The sequence below is a fragment of the Aspergillus vadensis genome (genome assembly GCF_003184925.1).
Source record: "Aspergillus vadensis CBS 113365 unplaced genomic scaffold BO88scaffold_5, whole genome shotgun sequence".
NCBI classification, from domain to species: Eukaryota; Fungi; Ascomycota; class Eurotiomycetes; order Eurotiales; family Aspergillaceae; genus Aspergillus; species Aspergillus vadensis.
This window is the reverse complement of record NW_020292043.1, coordinates 472,604-485,802: the sequence shown is the minus strand read 5'-3', so window position 1 is coordinate 485,802 and position 13,199 is coordinate 472,604. Positions and strand designations below refer to the sequence as shown.

Genomic DNA, 13,199 nt, shown 5'->3' with positions numbered 1-13,199 from the left:
ATCCCCTTTTCCCTGTATAACCGACAACGCTATAGGAGTGTAGGTATATCTTGGCCCGGTGATCATTGTTGTCAGAATTTGAGTGTCTGTCGATTAGAAGATCAATTCCTCCTTCGAACCCGTTGAAATTGCGTTCGTCTGAGAGGTCTGGCATGGATACAATGTAGAAGGAAAGGTGATGGCTGTTGTTCCAATACTTATGTGTCGAGATTTGCGACTTTGTCGTCTAGAGGAGCGGTTTTGTCTTTAAAAGAGAAGTTTCTCCTTCAGAGACAGATAAGCTTGATTGTTCCGAAAATATAAGCTGTGGTAGGAAATTGTAAGAGTGAATAACTATTGGTCCACTAGATATTTATATCACAGTTCAAGGATTCGTCTTCCAAGCGAGCGGTTTCCGCCTCTAGAAGAGCAAAATCTTATTTGGACCCTTAGAAGCTGCACTCACCGGAGAGGTCGGGTATGGGTGCGATGATGTGCAAACAGGAATGGATGCTTTTCCAGTAGTAAATATTTATATAGTAGTCATAATAGTTTGAGGCTCCATCTTCTAGGCAATCGCTTTCTTCTTCCGATCCGTAGCAACTGCATCCATGGAGAGGTCAGGCGTGGATACGCCGTTAGGCATTTGATTTGCAGTTTTGATAGTGATGGTAGCTTAGGTAGTGGCCTGATGAATGAAGGCTGGAGATGGAGATAGAGGAAGTCTGCGCTGAATGGGGAGGTCTGGTTCCGTCTTAAAACCCCGATTACCTCGTCATCATCTGACATCACTTTGGGATTATCCGACATCAAATTGGAATCGTCCGACGCCACATTAAAAGTCATCTGGCATGCCGTCTTATTGTCCTGTAATTCAAGATTAATCATGACTGTCAGTTGTCGATGGTTCCGGTATACCCCGCACCATCTCACGAATGGCTTTTAAGTCGGTAAGCTCCGCGGCCTCTGAAAGGTTCAGTCTTTGCCAGGGCGAACCGCATTTCTTATTGTTATTTCGATGGGTACTAGAGTCATCGGCCGAGGGCCGTCCATTCTAAGCGGGGTTGATTCAATATCTCTTTTTGACCATTGGTATGACTGGTAGACATCAGAACCCAACGCTGAGTGCGAGCGTCACCGTTGACGCCGCATCCAAATTAGTGGAATTTCTAAATAGATTCGTGCGGTCATACTCGTCAAACTCAGCGTACTGGGGCTGGATGATATCCAAGTGCAAGGGTGTATTCTTCGTCAAGATCCACGGGTATGATGCCGCATCTGGGGTGGGAAGAATGAGGGTCCATAGAGAGGTAATCCTGATGCATGGGTATCGATCTCCACAGTTTTAACATGAAGTCAGTCATTGTTACCAATTCTGAGAGCCACGCTCAACCAGTGCATCTATCACAAGGTGAGTATTCTACCCGAGCAAACATGGATATGCTCCTTTTACGTCCAGTGCCACCTCCGCCCCTGTCTTTGATGCTTGATGACCTTCGGAAGTGTGTGGATGTTGTGGTTAAACGACGTAGTATTGCTCGAGAGACATGGGGGACTGCAATGATTCTACTCGATGTCTCAAAATTTTCAGTGCGCTAATTATATGTACTTGTTGAGGCCGTTGTTTCGCTACACCTTCAATATCAGATGTGGTTAATAACAATTTCCCGTTTCAGTGTCATGCCATATGCTTCAAGTAGCAATCCTTGCTGTCGCTTTAATCAATCTAAGAGTTGCTCAATCCAGTATATATTGAATCATGCTGTTCATCACCTTTGTAGGTATATTATTCGACAATCAACTCTTAAAACTTCGACCTCAGGTCCATTCTTTGATGGCTGAAAATTAAAGTTCTTTTCCCCTTCTATCCACCCACTGACGATAATGGCATTCACCAGATCACAATGGCACCAGAAGCTGATCGCTAAGGTGACCAAGAATAGCATTGTTGATCACATAACTCCTATTAGTGCCACATAGTTTTCACTATATTGCTTGTTGTCCTCCCGTTCCACGACATCTAAAAATGTTGGATATTGTTCTTTCAGCAAGCCACCATTGTAGCATCACATACGTATAACTAGAGCATCCAGCACACCTGCCTTCACGTAAACCACGCAAGCAACCTGTTCAAGATCTCATCTACTTACCCCCGGTCATGATCATATCATCACAAACATTCCATAAAATAGAGCAAAATGTAATTATAGAAGCAACAGAGGCTTGACGTAAGCTCATGTCGCGAGGACATCTCAAACATGTATCAAGAGAGTTAATATGGCTTGTTTGTCGAAGTTCTACACTGCGGGGGACGTCGAATCAGAAGCACTGTGATTGGTTGAAGTATGATTAGTCATCTACCGATGACAGATTACTAAGATCTCGATATAGAAATATCTACTACTTCAGCTTCATGAAGCCGAAAACGGAAAACTCTACAAATTGCCTACGATGCGAGCCAAATGAACGAAACGAGTCGTAATTCAAGTTTTGTAGGATCAACTACATAAACTTAAAGTCTAATTCCGTAATTCCATTGTTTTGTTTGATCATCAAAGGTTCATCATGCCATTTTCACCCTGCACCAGCTTATTTCTTACCGGCCTTCTGGGCGGCCTTGGTGACCTTGCCAGAACCACCCTCCTTCTTCTCAACAGCCTTGATGACTCCTACCGCAACAGTCTGTCTCATGTCGCGGACGGCGAAACGACCAAGAGGGGGGTAGTCAGTGAAAGCCTCAACACACATGGGCTTGGAGGGAATCATCTTGACGATGGCAGCGTCACCGGACTTGATGAACTTGGGGGCAGATTCAACAGACTTTCCGGTACGGCGGTCAATCTTCTCAAGGAGCTCAGCGAACTTGCAAGCAATGTGAGCAGTGTGGCAGTCCAGGACGGGAGCGTAACCAGCGCCGACCTGACCGGGGTGGTTGAGGACGATGACCTGGGCGGTGAAGCTCTCACAGCCAAGAGGGGGGTCGTTCTTGGAGTCACCGGCAACGTTACCACGGCGAACCTCCTTGACGGAAACGTTCTTGACGTTGAAACCAACGTTGTCACCGGGGACACCCTCCTTGAGCTGCTGGTGGTGCATCTCAACGGACTTGACTTCAGTGGTGACGTTGGCGGGAGCGAAGGTCACGACCATACCAGGGGCAATGATACCGGTCTCGACACGACCGACGGGAACAGTTCCAATACCGGAGATCTTGTAGACATCCTGGAGGGGAAGACGGAGGGGCTTGTTGGAGGGACGGACGGGGGGCTCAATGGCGTCGATGGCCTCAAGGAGGGTCTTACCGGTGACCTTGCCGGCCTTGGTCTCCTTCTCCCAACCCTTGTACCAGGGGCAGTTGGGGGAGGGCTCGAGCATGTTGTCACCGTTGAAACCGGAGATGGGGACGAAAGGAACACCCTTGGGGTTGTATCCGACCTTCTTGATGAAGTTGGAGGTCTCCTTAACGATTTCGTTGTAACGGTCCTCGGACCACTTGCAGGTGTCCATCTTGTTGAGGGCAACGATGAGCTGGCGGACACCGAGGGTGAAAGCAAGCAGAGCGTGCTCACGAGTCTGGCCATCCTTGGAGATACCAGCCTCGAACTCACCAGTACCGGAGGCAATGATGAGGATAGCGCAGTCAGCCTGGGAGGTACCAGTGATCATGTTCTTGATGAAGTCACGGTGACCGGGGGCGTCTATGATGGACGTTAGTATATTGATTTGATGAAGAGAGGATGCTGTGAGTACATACCAATGACGGTGACCTCATACTTGCCGGTCTGGAACTTCCAGAGGGCAATGTCGATGGTGATACCACGCTCACGCTCGGACTTGAGCTTGTCAAGAACCCAAGCGTACTTGAAGGAACCCTTACCGAGCTCAGCGGCTTCCTGTTGGATGTAGTTAGTACCGTGTCTTGTTATGATTCTGTCTGATGTATGATCCTCCTTACCTTCTCGAACTTCTCGATGGTACGCTGGTCGATACCACCGCACTTGTAGATCAGGTGACCAGTGGTGGTGGACTTGCCGGAATCGACGTGGCCGATAACGACGATGTTGATGTGAGTCTTGTCCTCCTTACTGTTGAAGAAGATAGCCGTTAGCCGATGTCCTTTTCTCCATCAGATGATGGATTGTTGTCTGGACTTACCCCATGATGACGGTTGTGAATGAACTCGAAGTTCTTTTTTGGAATTAGATAGAAAAAGTCTGTAGAAAAAATTGCTCAGATACTACGGCCAGAACGCGTAGAGGTGCTGAGCAACAAAGTCAGTTAGAGAGAGGGATGAATGAAGAAAGAGAGAAGAGACAGGAAGGAAGAGAGAGATGGGAGGGGAAGATATACGTACTGAAGCGGACGAGGGAGGAAAGGGAAAGGAAAAATTTGTGGGAGGGGGAGGAGGGGAAATACTTATATGGAGGGGTCAAGCGAGAAGGCGACTAAGCGGGCGGGCTTCAACCCTTGGCTTTGACTTGAATTCATTGGACATGGAGGGGTAATGCCCCCACCACGCAGGTGCGGGACCAACGCAGAATCTTCACGGCGGAGCCTTTTCCAGACTCAACTGGACACGCTTGCAGCCCAGCAACACTGCGCGATCAGCCTGTCCTTTTCTCGCCTTTCCTTGGTTCCTCGCCTTCGGAGCGCCGAACTACGACCCCACCTTGACCACTCTTTCATCGAAAATTTTTCTCTCTCTCGGTCCCCTCCCTCCGGTCCTCTTGTCTATCTACTTGGACCTAATTCATCTAGCTCTATCCGTTGGTAAATTGTGGATTATTGGACTGAAATCCTGGGCATCAACGCAGCGGTGGGTTGATGATGGCCTGGCCTGTTTGGTCATGTTTGCAACCGAACCCCGCGGCAAGCGGCTGTTGTTATTTGTCCGCTCTCAGGCTGCTGTGGCACGGCCGAGTGGCGCCCGCCCGATCCACTTTTTTGGTGGAAATCCCTGTGAGGTCAACGACCAACGTAGCAAACTAGATAGCAGCATCAGCAGTGGGAGTATAGCAATGTTGGTATTTACTCGGGACTTGTACTCGCTATCATGGGATGATGCTCAATAATATCTCAAATTCTTACTAGCGATTCACACTAAAAATGATGTGGACACCCGACAATCTCAAACATCATCGCTTTTTGATAGTGGGATGGCTGGTGCGGCAAAACATGTGAGAGAAAATCTTTTTTTTCCCTTGCCCACATCATTTTTTTTGCCATCATCGCTGCCCCTCACTTAGTGTCTTGACCTGACAGTGCGGTTAGGTATCTAGCCTTTCTCTTTTCTTTTTATTTCACCTTTTTTTCTTTTCCCATCCTTAACCAACCCCCTTCCTCTTTGGGACCCCGACAGTGGCTCTTTTGAGGATAGAGAGAAAAAGAAGTGAGAAAAAGATGACTCAAGATTTGGTACCGTACCAGAAAGAACACACACAAAGGATCCTTTCTACAAAGTACCACTTATACACCTACTAACTTGGTAGCTTACCTGGATCTGGCCAATCCCAATCGGGCTATTATTTGCCGTTGCCAGGTTACCATGAATAGCTAGTACGTAGATTTTGTTGGCGGCGGCAAATTCTGTAGGAGGGGAAAATAGGAACGGAAAAAATTAGTCTCAAAAAAATAAAATACTAAAAAATAATAATAAATTGGATCAACGAGGCGGGAAGAAAATTTCTTCTTTTGCGCTTAATCTGACATACTTTTCTTAGCTCACTCCAATAGGGAGTAGGCGTGTAGTTTAACCACTCTTGTATAGTAGTTGCTATGGATTGGTGTCATCATCCATTGAGGGGTATCTCTAGTAATCTCGATGTAAATCATCGCAAATGGGAATAATCACAATCGCAGGGGCCCAGATCATCATCCTAATCATACACCGTAGCACCAGCCTTCCTTTTTTTTTTCCCTTTCCTATACTTCCCGTTCTTCCTCTACATTATCCCCCGCCCCTCTATTATTCGAACAACACATATTGTTCTCCAGAGTATCTCCATATAGTCCAAACTCTAATAATGGAGTAGCCTCAGTTCTCTCTCCATCGGGCACCACACGTGGTACACTGTCAACCGCAATCAGCAAGGCATGTCAGGCCAGATGCATGAGAACCGCATAAGCCGCTGGTGCGCACCCACCTTTAGGAATGTGGTCATCGGTTCGTCTGCACTCCGAATCTGCAGCTGGAAAAAGTATGCGCGGTCGCCATTACAGTCTTCTGCGGGGCATTGAGCTGCGGGTAGGGAAAAAGGGAAGAGAAAGCACAACATTAGCCCCAAGCCCCCAAGTTTATTCCAACAACCGTAGGGAAGAGTGCCCCTCCAGGCTTGTGACTTACTGGCCACGCTATCTGCATTTGCGAATTCTTCCTTGCCTCCAAAGACATCTTCCACTTCCTTCTGCTTCATGGGTGTCTTCTCAAACCAGCTCTGGTCCAGAGCATATTGGTATGGGCAGGTGCGGCATTCGAATCGGTTGACACCTAGGGGATGTCTTGTGGTCGGTTCCGCACGAGAGATCGTGAGCGCATTGCTGCAGTTAGGGCAGACTGGGGAGTAGAAAGGTGAGGGTTAGTTAACAAGTACTGTAGATTGTAGAGGCTGCAAGAGGAGAAAACTAACAGGTCAACGGCATCGTGAATGTTGCTTGCTTGCTTGCTTCTTCCTGGGTGAAAGTTCGTAAATCAACCAAGGGATCAATCAGTCAGTCACTTTGTAGCACAATTCTCGCATAGCATAGCCTTCATAAAGGCGGTTACGGGACTGGTGCAGCTGCCACTGTCCGGCGCAAGTAAGGGTCGCAGCGATCTGGACGATAATCGCCGGCTAGCTGCTGAGGCTCTTATCGACCGGCGATTTCGTTGGCGGAGAGATTCACCGCCGCCGATTGGACGCGGGGCTGCCTGGCCGGCCGGAGTAACCTCCCTTCCGAATGGCTGTCCGCGGCGGGAGTCATGCATCCATTCCACTGCACTGTATGCTCGGCCGCGGGGAACAACAATAGGAGACAGTATCCTACTGATAGTACTTTTAAACGCAGCTGCGAGGAATCTACATCGATTAAATCTTTCTGTGTTTTCTTCAACACTCAGGGCTACAGACTCACTACCCTAAAACACTACGTCGATTGTTTCAGTTGCTTTGAGGCATTGCTGATCCCCAGTCCTCGTTTCCGACACCGCCTCCTTTACCACCTTCGCGGCTAACCCGGCCCCATACTTGCGGCATTTGTTTGACCCCTCCGCGCAACCACCCTTGACTATTCAAGATACAGCTACTTGTCATACTCTACACTCGTCATTTCTCAAGAACAACCAACCATGGCTGACGAAGTGAGTGCTGCAATATCCCAACTCCGGCAGCGTTGCTAACAAGCATTGATCGCATAGGGCGCTTCCCCCCGTGAACTAGTCGTAGAGGCCTGCCGTCGAGATCAGCCTCATTTGATAGAGAGTGTCCTGGAGCGTATGGAAGGAAAGTCGAATGAAGAAGTGGCCGAATTTTTCAACGGTGTGACGGATTCGATGGGGAACCACGCTCTTCACATATGTGCTACGTACGGTAGCTGTAAGTGAACACCCCTCATTGAGACCACAGCCCTATCCTCTTGGCATCAGCACTACCTTATACACATGCTAATTTAATGACAATGTGTTGCAGACGACGTTATGGACGCCCTCTTCGATATTCAGTACTTCGAATGCGACCCCCTCACCCGTCTGGACAAAGATACCCCGCTGCATACCGCCGTGCGTTATGCGAACGAGAAAGACGCCGAATTAGGCGAGGCAATGATCAAGATGATGTGCGAAGCCGGTTGTGATCCGCGTGTCAGGAACAAGCACGGTCAGAAACCAGCTGAGCTCGTCTACAATAACCAGGAGATCAAGACCACGCTACAGCAAGCAGAGTACATCATGGCGGAGGGGCTAAGGGAGGATGCGGACAATGGATCGGTTCACGACAGCGCCAGTGACAGCGAATAGACGGCAACAACTGTGTATAGCGACTTTTTTGATCATAGATATACCACTGATGATTACTTTGTTCCTGTATTCGAAGCATAGATGGCTGTTCGGATGCATGCGGCCAGTCCGCGGGTCTAATATGAATTCTTGTTAAACCATCAGTGGTGTTTTGGGCTGGCACCAACTATGATCTTCTTCCATACCAGGCGAGCAATCTATGCAAGTCACGAACCATAATCAACGGGTATCATTCAGACAGAATTTAGCTAGCAACAATACAACAAGCGACAAGTCATCACATAAACAAAAAAAAAAAAAAAAAGAAGACATGGCGGTTACCCATCACTCTCCTCTTCCTCACTCTCCTCCTCGGCCTCAGATTCAGGCAGCCGCCTATTGACCCGGCGGCTAGGCTGCTCCCGCCTCTGCCTTTGCCTCCCACCCTCCTCTTCACCATCACCACCACCCTCCTCGGCCTGTTCTTCCTGGGCACGCGGTTCCGGCTGCTTTAGCCCAAGACTCCGCGCCAGTCGGATCTCGAACTCATCATCCCTCTCACTGCCCTCAGACTGTCCATAGACCTCCCGAACCAACCTCGCAACCCCCTTCGTCCCCACCTCAATCTTCCCCCTAGGCCCAAGAATATACTCAACGACCTCCTCCCCACCATCCACATCGCGATTGCGCACCAAATACCCCTCTTTACACAACCGTTGCAGGAACCGATCCGTCCGATCAATAGGCGTCCACGCATCCGTATTAGTCCGCTTCAGATACCTCTCGAGCTTCTGCTCATGAATCGTGCCCCCATTAAGCACAATCACCGCAATAATAAAACTATACAGCCCCGTATAGGTACTCTCCATCGGCGCCCTACTAGGCAACAATATCTCAGGTTTCCGGTACTTCGTCGGCAACGTAGTCGTCACTATCCAGGACTTGTTCGTAGATGAAGGCTTTTCAACCTTTTGCGCAGCTGTTCACATCCACATCCACATTCACCAGTTAGCCAATACACATTTCCACACCCACCACCCCCCCCTTTCTCCATTCATCACAGGGTGTGTAGAAAAACTCACCCCTCCTCTGCTGCACCGTAACCTTCTCCTTAACCGGCAACTCCATCATCTCCATCCCAAACTTCTCCTGCAACACCCTCTGCGCCTCCTCAAACACCATCTTGAACTGTCTCGTCCCCTGCTCCCCAAGCACCTTAACACTAATATCCGATCGTCGGATCGGCAGGCGCGAGAACTCGCTCGCTAGCGCTAACCGCACCATCTTCTTCACCATCACGTCCGTGCTACTGGGCGCCCGCGTATCGTACGCATCATCACCATCGCCATCGGCATCGCTATCGTCTTCGTCTTCGCTGTGCGCCGCTGCTACCCGGCGTCGTTGCGTCGCGGGCGTGGGAACGTCGTCTTCTTCGCTGGGTGAGTCGGGGACCTTTGCATGCAGCTACGTGTTAGGTTTGAGCTTGGTGCGGTGTTGAGGTGAGTGAGTGACATACCGCGCGGCGTTTACGGGCAGGTGCCATTTCTTCGGGTCTTCTGTTTCTTCTCCTCTTCTTCTGGGTGGGGATGTGGGTGTGGTAGTTGTCTGTGTATGTGGAATTGACAGTCTACATCGCAATGAGCATCTCGTCTTGTCTTGTCTCGTCTTGTTTTGTTTGTCTGTAAGGGCACGCAAGTAACGGCGTATTGATTGTTGCCGACGGTTTCCCTTTGTTCGGTGGAACGCGCTGCGGCGGCGGCGCGCGACTAGATTTGGGTGGGGCGCGGCGGGCGTGATTTATCCTATTCGGGTGGTGGGTGCTTGGCGGGTGCGATAAGGATTTGATACTACAGGATGGGTTGAGCGGCAATTGATGGATGTGTGATTTCATTGAGATTGTTGGCTATTTACTGTGTGGGTATTGGTTACAGAGTAGACTGTGTTGTTTGTTATGTATAAATAACTTTAGCCACATAGGATTAGTGCCTATTTTGAAGCGTTCAGTATACGGTTCTCTTTGTTCTATGAAGCGTTAGTTTGACTAGTTACTTCTACGCTTTGCAGCAGTACCGTGGACGAGCTCATGGTACTTCTGCCAAATACGAATGTGAAAGGGAATGTTTTGTGTCCAATGAGTGGTGGGGAGCAGCAGCCAATAGCATAAACAAAAAAGGAAGATGAAGTAAAAAGAAATCTCCCCGACTGGGAGTCGAACCCAGGTCTCCCGCGCTTGTTCCCGAAAGGGGATTGACAAGCGGAAATCATGACCGTTAGACCATCGAGGATTTAATATGTTGGTTTTGCTATTTTTGACATTATGTTTGGAGAATGTACTTGGGGGCCATGTTGTGTCTAGAGGAAGTTTTGTTGACGTCGCTATTGTTTTGGGGGATTGTGTAAATGATAATTGGGATACTCTAAGGAGGCTAGATTTATATGCTGTTTTGAAGTGGTGAAGCTATACCACTGAGTGGTTGTCGGTGTTTGCTGGTAGTAGTAGTACCAGCTCAACACATTCCACTATATATTCACGGCACCAGCATCTTTGTCAGTTTGCAGCGACATTGACATCAAGGTGAAACCAATTCTAGTAGTACCACCCGTACATCAAATATCCCACAGACAGAACAGAGGCCAAGCCACTAGCTGCTAGAGACGTAATCACTGGGTAGGCATAAACCTGAACAAGCCTAACAAGGATCGACATCTTGCCATCTACACCCGACCATCACGTACGTGCGTCTACAACTATCCTCAACGCAAACGCCATAATAGGAAGTCTATAATTGTCGGTCAGTTACAGAAGCCTACGTAGACGGTAAATCTTCTACCATATGCCAATGACAAGAAATATCCTATGCTTGTATTGCTCGGGTTGTCCCCGGCGGGACATGATTTCAATTGGGTCAATGCACCAATCACGGCCACGATATTCCCGCGCAGCCCTAACTCGATGTGTCCGGCGGCATCGACGGCCAAAGATTCACCCCAAATTCCCCCCCAACACGATGACATGCCCGAGATGAATGCGCCCAATGCAGTTAGTTTCCCAGAAACGAAACCAGAAAGAGATGAAACCACTAATAATGTGCCACTGGCTGATGTAGCGCCAGGGCTGCCTTGAACATCCCGAAAGCCATCGAAATGGTGATATTAGATAGAAAAGGACACCGAAAGTTGAGACCAAACATCAAACTTTTATCGCCCAATGCATCATAGTCACTTGACCGCAACGGCTCATTACCAAGATAAAATCAGATCTTAGCCTGCCATCGCCATCGGTAATTAAGGCACGACCACCGTGCCATGGAGAACATGCCCATTGCGATGACCAGAACGGCACCAAGAAAGGCCACCATGGCCTGCTTTCCGACCGTTTCGATCATCTCACCGCCAATGGGGATACTGATCAGAGTACTGGCTGAAAATTAGCATGTTCTCTTACAAAAGTTCGGGAGGCATACGCAAAGCTGACGGTCAGATAGCAAACCCCAAATCTTCCTCCCACTTCGCTGGCTTTGGAGATTTGACCGATGCAAGCTGGCGCCAGGCTAATAAAGGAACCGGAAGCAAAACCATATACACAGCTGAAGATATAGAGTCCCGCCAACTTGCTTCCGAAGGGTAGCCAGATGACAAAGACCGCCACGGCACCTAGGCCGAGCAGTCCAATCTGCGTATTAATTCGCCCATACTTGTCTGCAACACCGCCAGCGACAAGGCGACCGATGGTAGAGCACCTAGAAAATTGCATTAGATTTGATCAGGTTTTCATAGTTATTATATCATGTCAGCCCCTACACGTTCAAAATAGACAGAAGGATGATGCTGGTGGTAGTGCCAAATCCCTGCATTACAACATATGTCGGGTAGAGACCGAGGCAGCCAAAGACTTCCAGTTCCATGACTACAGAGCATTAGCAGACTAACACTACCTTAGAGCGGTCGAAAGCCTTGGACTTACTGAATGTTCCCATGGTCAACCAGGTAAACCTGGCATCCTGGAAGGCACGCACGTTGATGCTCGGCTTGCTCTGGCTTCTTGGTAGACGAGAACGAACAAAAGCAATTCCCATTGCACACAATGTCCCCACAATCAATGCAAGCAGCCGCATGGTCCACTTATATCCAAGGTCCTTGAATCCTGCCCGGAGAACCCAGGGGAATACCACACCCCCAACTCCCGCTCCGGCCATCGCCGTGCCCATGGCCAAGCCAACTCGGCGATCGAACCAATGGGGAACGGCAGAAATGGCAGCCGTGCTCAGCAGAGCGGCGCCCATGCCAGTGAGAACACCAAAGGTCAAGATAAATTGCCAGTAGAGTTGGCATTCAGCCATCAGTAGCAGGCCCGCGACGTAGCAAGCCGTCCCAGCGATGAGAATGCCCGTAGGTCCGTACCTGTCGAACATCGGACCAACCTGGGCGCCCAAGCCCAGGCCACAGAAGACAAATAGGCCCGGTATCCAACCGATGACACTACTGGTGTAGTCTGAGAGCTGGTGGCTGGCAAAATAACTCTGAAGGACACCAGTAGAGTTCATCATGCCGTAACTGCTCATCAGTAGAAAAAAGGACCCCAGAACAACAACCCATGACCGGGTTCCACCATCTGGGAATATATCGTGGGGAGTAGTGTCACGGACGTGGAAGGTGTTGGTGGAGATCTGGGCTGGTGGTTCAACGATCTCGAATGATCGGGGTCTGCCGTAGCTGGCAGTGGAATGCACGGCGCTAAGGTCAGACGGGCCTTGCAAGTCTGTTGAGCGCCAGGGCTGCTCGGCGATGGAGGCGGCCGACTTCTGCTCGAGCGCCATTGTTGGAATTATGTTTTGCTAGCACTGAGCATCATCTGTGCGTAGCAGATGCCAAAAGAGAGCGGGGTGCAGGAGATATAGTCGGTCAGGCATACGGCGGGGGCCAGATTGGGTTACGGGCCTGGGCTGAAGGATCATCGGCGGGATGATCCTATCGGGCCTCTCAGCGAGCTCCTCGTCCAACTTCGGCTCGGTTTCCGAACGCGGCATCACATTATGAGTCAGTGAGCTGCAGCTAAAACCTGCTGTCGGTGAAAAATTGAGTGTTCCATCTCACATACATACGTGGTGTTGGTCGGACGACAGCATATTCGGCATCATGCTCGGGTGTTGCACGAATGGCAGGACCTCAATGGCAGGGCCGCATAGGTGTTCAGCTTATCATTATAACATAATCTAGGCCGTCAACATACAAAGAAAAGATAAAGACGCTG

General features: G+C 49.4%; 5 protein-coding genes and 1 non-coding gene across 6 annotated transcripts; 1 reads left to right on the top strand and 5 right to left on the bottom strand.

Annotated features, from left to right (window-relative positions):
* Nucleotides 1–2,234: 2,234 nt before the first annotated feature.
* BO88DRAFT_232724 (elongation factor 1-alpha) lies at nucleotides 2,235–4,366 on the bottom strand. Its single transcript, XM_025702074.1, has 5 exons — nucleotides 4,334–4,366; nucleotides 4,135–4,240; nucleotides 3,935–4,064; nucleotides 3,734–3,872; nucleotides 2,235–3,677 (listed from the first exon to the last, which is right to left on the bottom strand). Exons 2-5 carry the CDS (start codon nucleotides 4,137–4,139, stop codon nucleotides 2,569–2,571), a joined length of 1,383 nt encoding a protein of 460 aa, XP_025565312.1. The 5' UTR covers nucleotides 4,140–4,240; nucleotides 4,334–4,366; the 3' UTR covers nucleotides 2,235–2,568.
* Nucleotides 4,367–6,009: 1,643 nt separating this feature from the next.
* On the bottom strand, nucleotides 6,010–6,817 carry BO88DRAFT_402878 (DNA-directed RNA polymerase III core subunit RPC11). Its single transcript, XM_025706219.1, has 4 exons — nucleotides 6,606–6,817; nucleotides 6,323–6,532; nucleotides 6,123–6,217; nucleotides 6,010–6,049 (listed from the first exon to the last, which is right to left on the bottom strand). The coding sequence occupies exons 1-4, from the start codon at nucleotides 6,616–6,618 to the stop codon at nucleotides 6,014–6,016; spliced, it is 354 nt and encodes a 117-aa protein (XP_025565311.1). The 5' UTR covers nucleotides 6,619–6,817; the 3' UTR covers nucleotides 6,010–6,013.
* A 141-nt stretch (nucleotides 6,818–6,958) lies between these two features.
* Nucleotides 6,959–8,250, top strand: BO88DRAFT_402877 (ankyrin repeat-containing protein ANK1). The gene is made up of 3 exons (XM_025706218.1): nucleotides 6,959–7,315; nucleotides 7,373–7,550; nucleotides 7,644–8,250. Exons 1-3 carry the CDS (start codon nucleotides 7,304–7,306, stop codon nucleotides 7,967–7,969), a joined length of 516 nt encoding a protein of 171 aa, XP_025565310.1. The 5' UTR covers nucleotides 6,959–7,303; the 3' UTR covers nucleotides 7,970–8,250.
* Nucleotides 8,251–8,282: 32 nt separating this feature from the next.
* BO88DRAFT_433487 (MAGE domain-containing protein) lies at nucleotides 8,283–9,692 on the bottom strand. The gene is made up of 3 exons (XM_025709426.1): nucleotides 9,465–9,692; nucleotides 9,031–9,400; nucleotides 8,283–8,927 (listed from the first exon to the last, which is right to left on the bottom strand). Exons 1-3 carry the CDS (start codon nucleotides 9,489–9,491, stop codon nucleotides 8,287–8,289), a joined length of 1,038 nt encoding a protein of 345 aa, XP_025565309.1. The 5' UTR covers nucleotides 9,492–9,692; the 3' UTR covers nucleotides 8,283–8,286.
* A 450-nt stretch (nucleotides 9,693–10,142) lies between these two features.
* Nucleotides 10,143–10,233, bottom strand: BO88DRAFT_t61. Its single transcript has one exon. It is a non-coding gene; the product is annotated as a tRNA-Asp (tRNA).
* Nucleotides 10,234–10,807: 574 nt separating this feature from the next.
* On the bottom strand, nucleotides 10,808–13,093 carry BO88DRAFT_383767 (MCT family MFS transporter). Its single transcript, XM_025704674.1, has 6 exons — nucleotides 13,067–13,093; nucleotides 12,883–12,948; nucleotides 11,913–12,783; nucleotides 11,750–11,855; nucleotides 11,413–11,688; nucleotides 10,808–11,365 (listed from the first exon to the last, which is right to left on the bottom strand). The coding sequence occupies exons 2-6, from the start codon at nucleotides 12,901–12,903 to the stop codon at nucleotides 11,203–11,205; spliced, it is 1,437 nt and encodes a 478-aa protein (XP_025565308.1). The 5' UTR covers nucleotides 12,904–12,948; nucleotides 13,067–13,093; the 3' UTR covers nucleotides 10,808–11,202.
* Between the last annotated feature and the right edge of the window lie 106 nt (nucleotides 13,094–13,199).

What these genes read in the sequence shown, in the direction of transcription:
- BO88DRAFT_232724 (XM_025702074.1), bottom strand. An exon ending in CCATCGAGAAGTTCGAGAAG is followed by an intron (nt 3,873 to 3,934) that starts GTAAGGAGGATC and finishes TACATCCAACAG; the next exon opens with GAAGCCGCTGAGCTCGGTAA. An exon ending in GTATGAGGTCACCGTCATTG is followed by an intron (nt 3,678 to 3,733) that starts GTATGTACTCAC and finishes CGTCCATCATAG; the next exon opens with ACGCCCCCGGTCACCGTGAC.
- BO88DRAFT_402878 (XM_025706219.1), bottom strand. An exon ending in AAATGCAGATAGCGTGGCCA is followed by an intron (nt 6,218 to 6,322) that starts GTAAGTCACAAG and finishes CCCTACCCGCAG; the next exon opens with CTCAATGCCCCGCAGAAGAC. An exon ending in CGATGACCACATTCCTAAAG is followed by an intron (nt 6,050 to 6,122) that starts GTGGGTGCGCAC and finishes TGCGGTTGACAG; the next exon opens with TGTACCACGTGTGGTGCCCG.
- BO88DRAFT_402877 (XM_025706218.1), top strand. An exon ending in ATGTGCTACGTACGGTAGCT is followed by an intron (nt 7,551 to 7,643) that starts GTAAGTGAACAC and finishes AATGTGTTGCAG; the next exon opens with ACGACGTTATGGACGCCCTC.
- BO88DRAFT_433487 (XM_025709426.1), bottom strand. Translation starts at nt 9,491, where the DNA reads ATGGCACCTGCCCGTAAACGCCGCGCG. An exon ending in CTGCCCGTAAACGCCGCGCG is followed by an intron (nt 9,401 to 9,464) that starts GTATGTCACTCA and finishes CTGCATGCAAAG; the next exon opens with GTCCCCGACTCACCCAGCGA. An exon ending in TACGGTGCAGCAGAGGAGGG is followed by an intron (nt 8,928 to 9,030) that starts GTGAGTTTTTCT and finishes GGATGTGAACAG; the next exon opens with CTGCGCAAAAGGTTGAAAAG.
- BO88DRAFT_383767 (XM_025704674.1), bottom strand. Translation starts at nt 12,903, where the DNA reads ATGATCCTTCAGCCCAGGCCC. An exon ending in CTTCTGTCTATTTTGAACGT is followed by an intron (nt 11,689 to 11,749) that starts GTAGGGGCTGAC and finishes GCAATTTTCTAG; the next exon opens with GTGCTCTACCATCGGTCGCC. An exon ending in TATCTGACCGTCAGCTTTGC is followed by an intron (nt 11,366 to 11,412) that starts GTATGCCTCCCG and finishes ATTTTCAGCCAG; the next exon opens with TACTCTGATCAGTATCCCCA.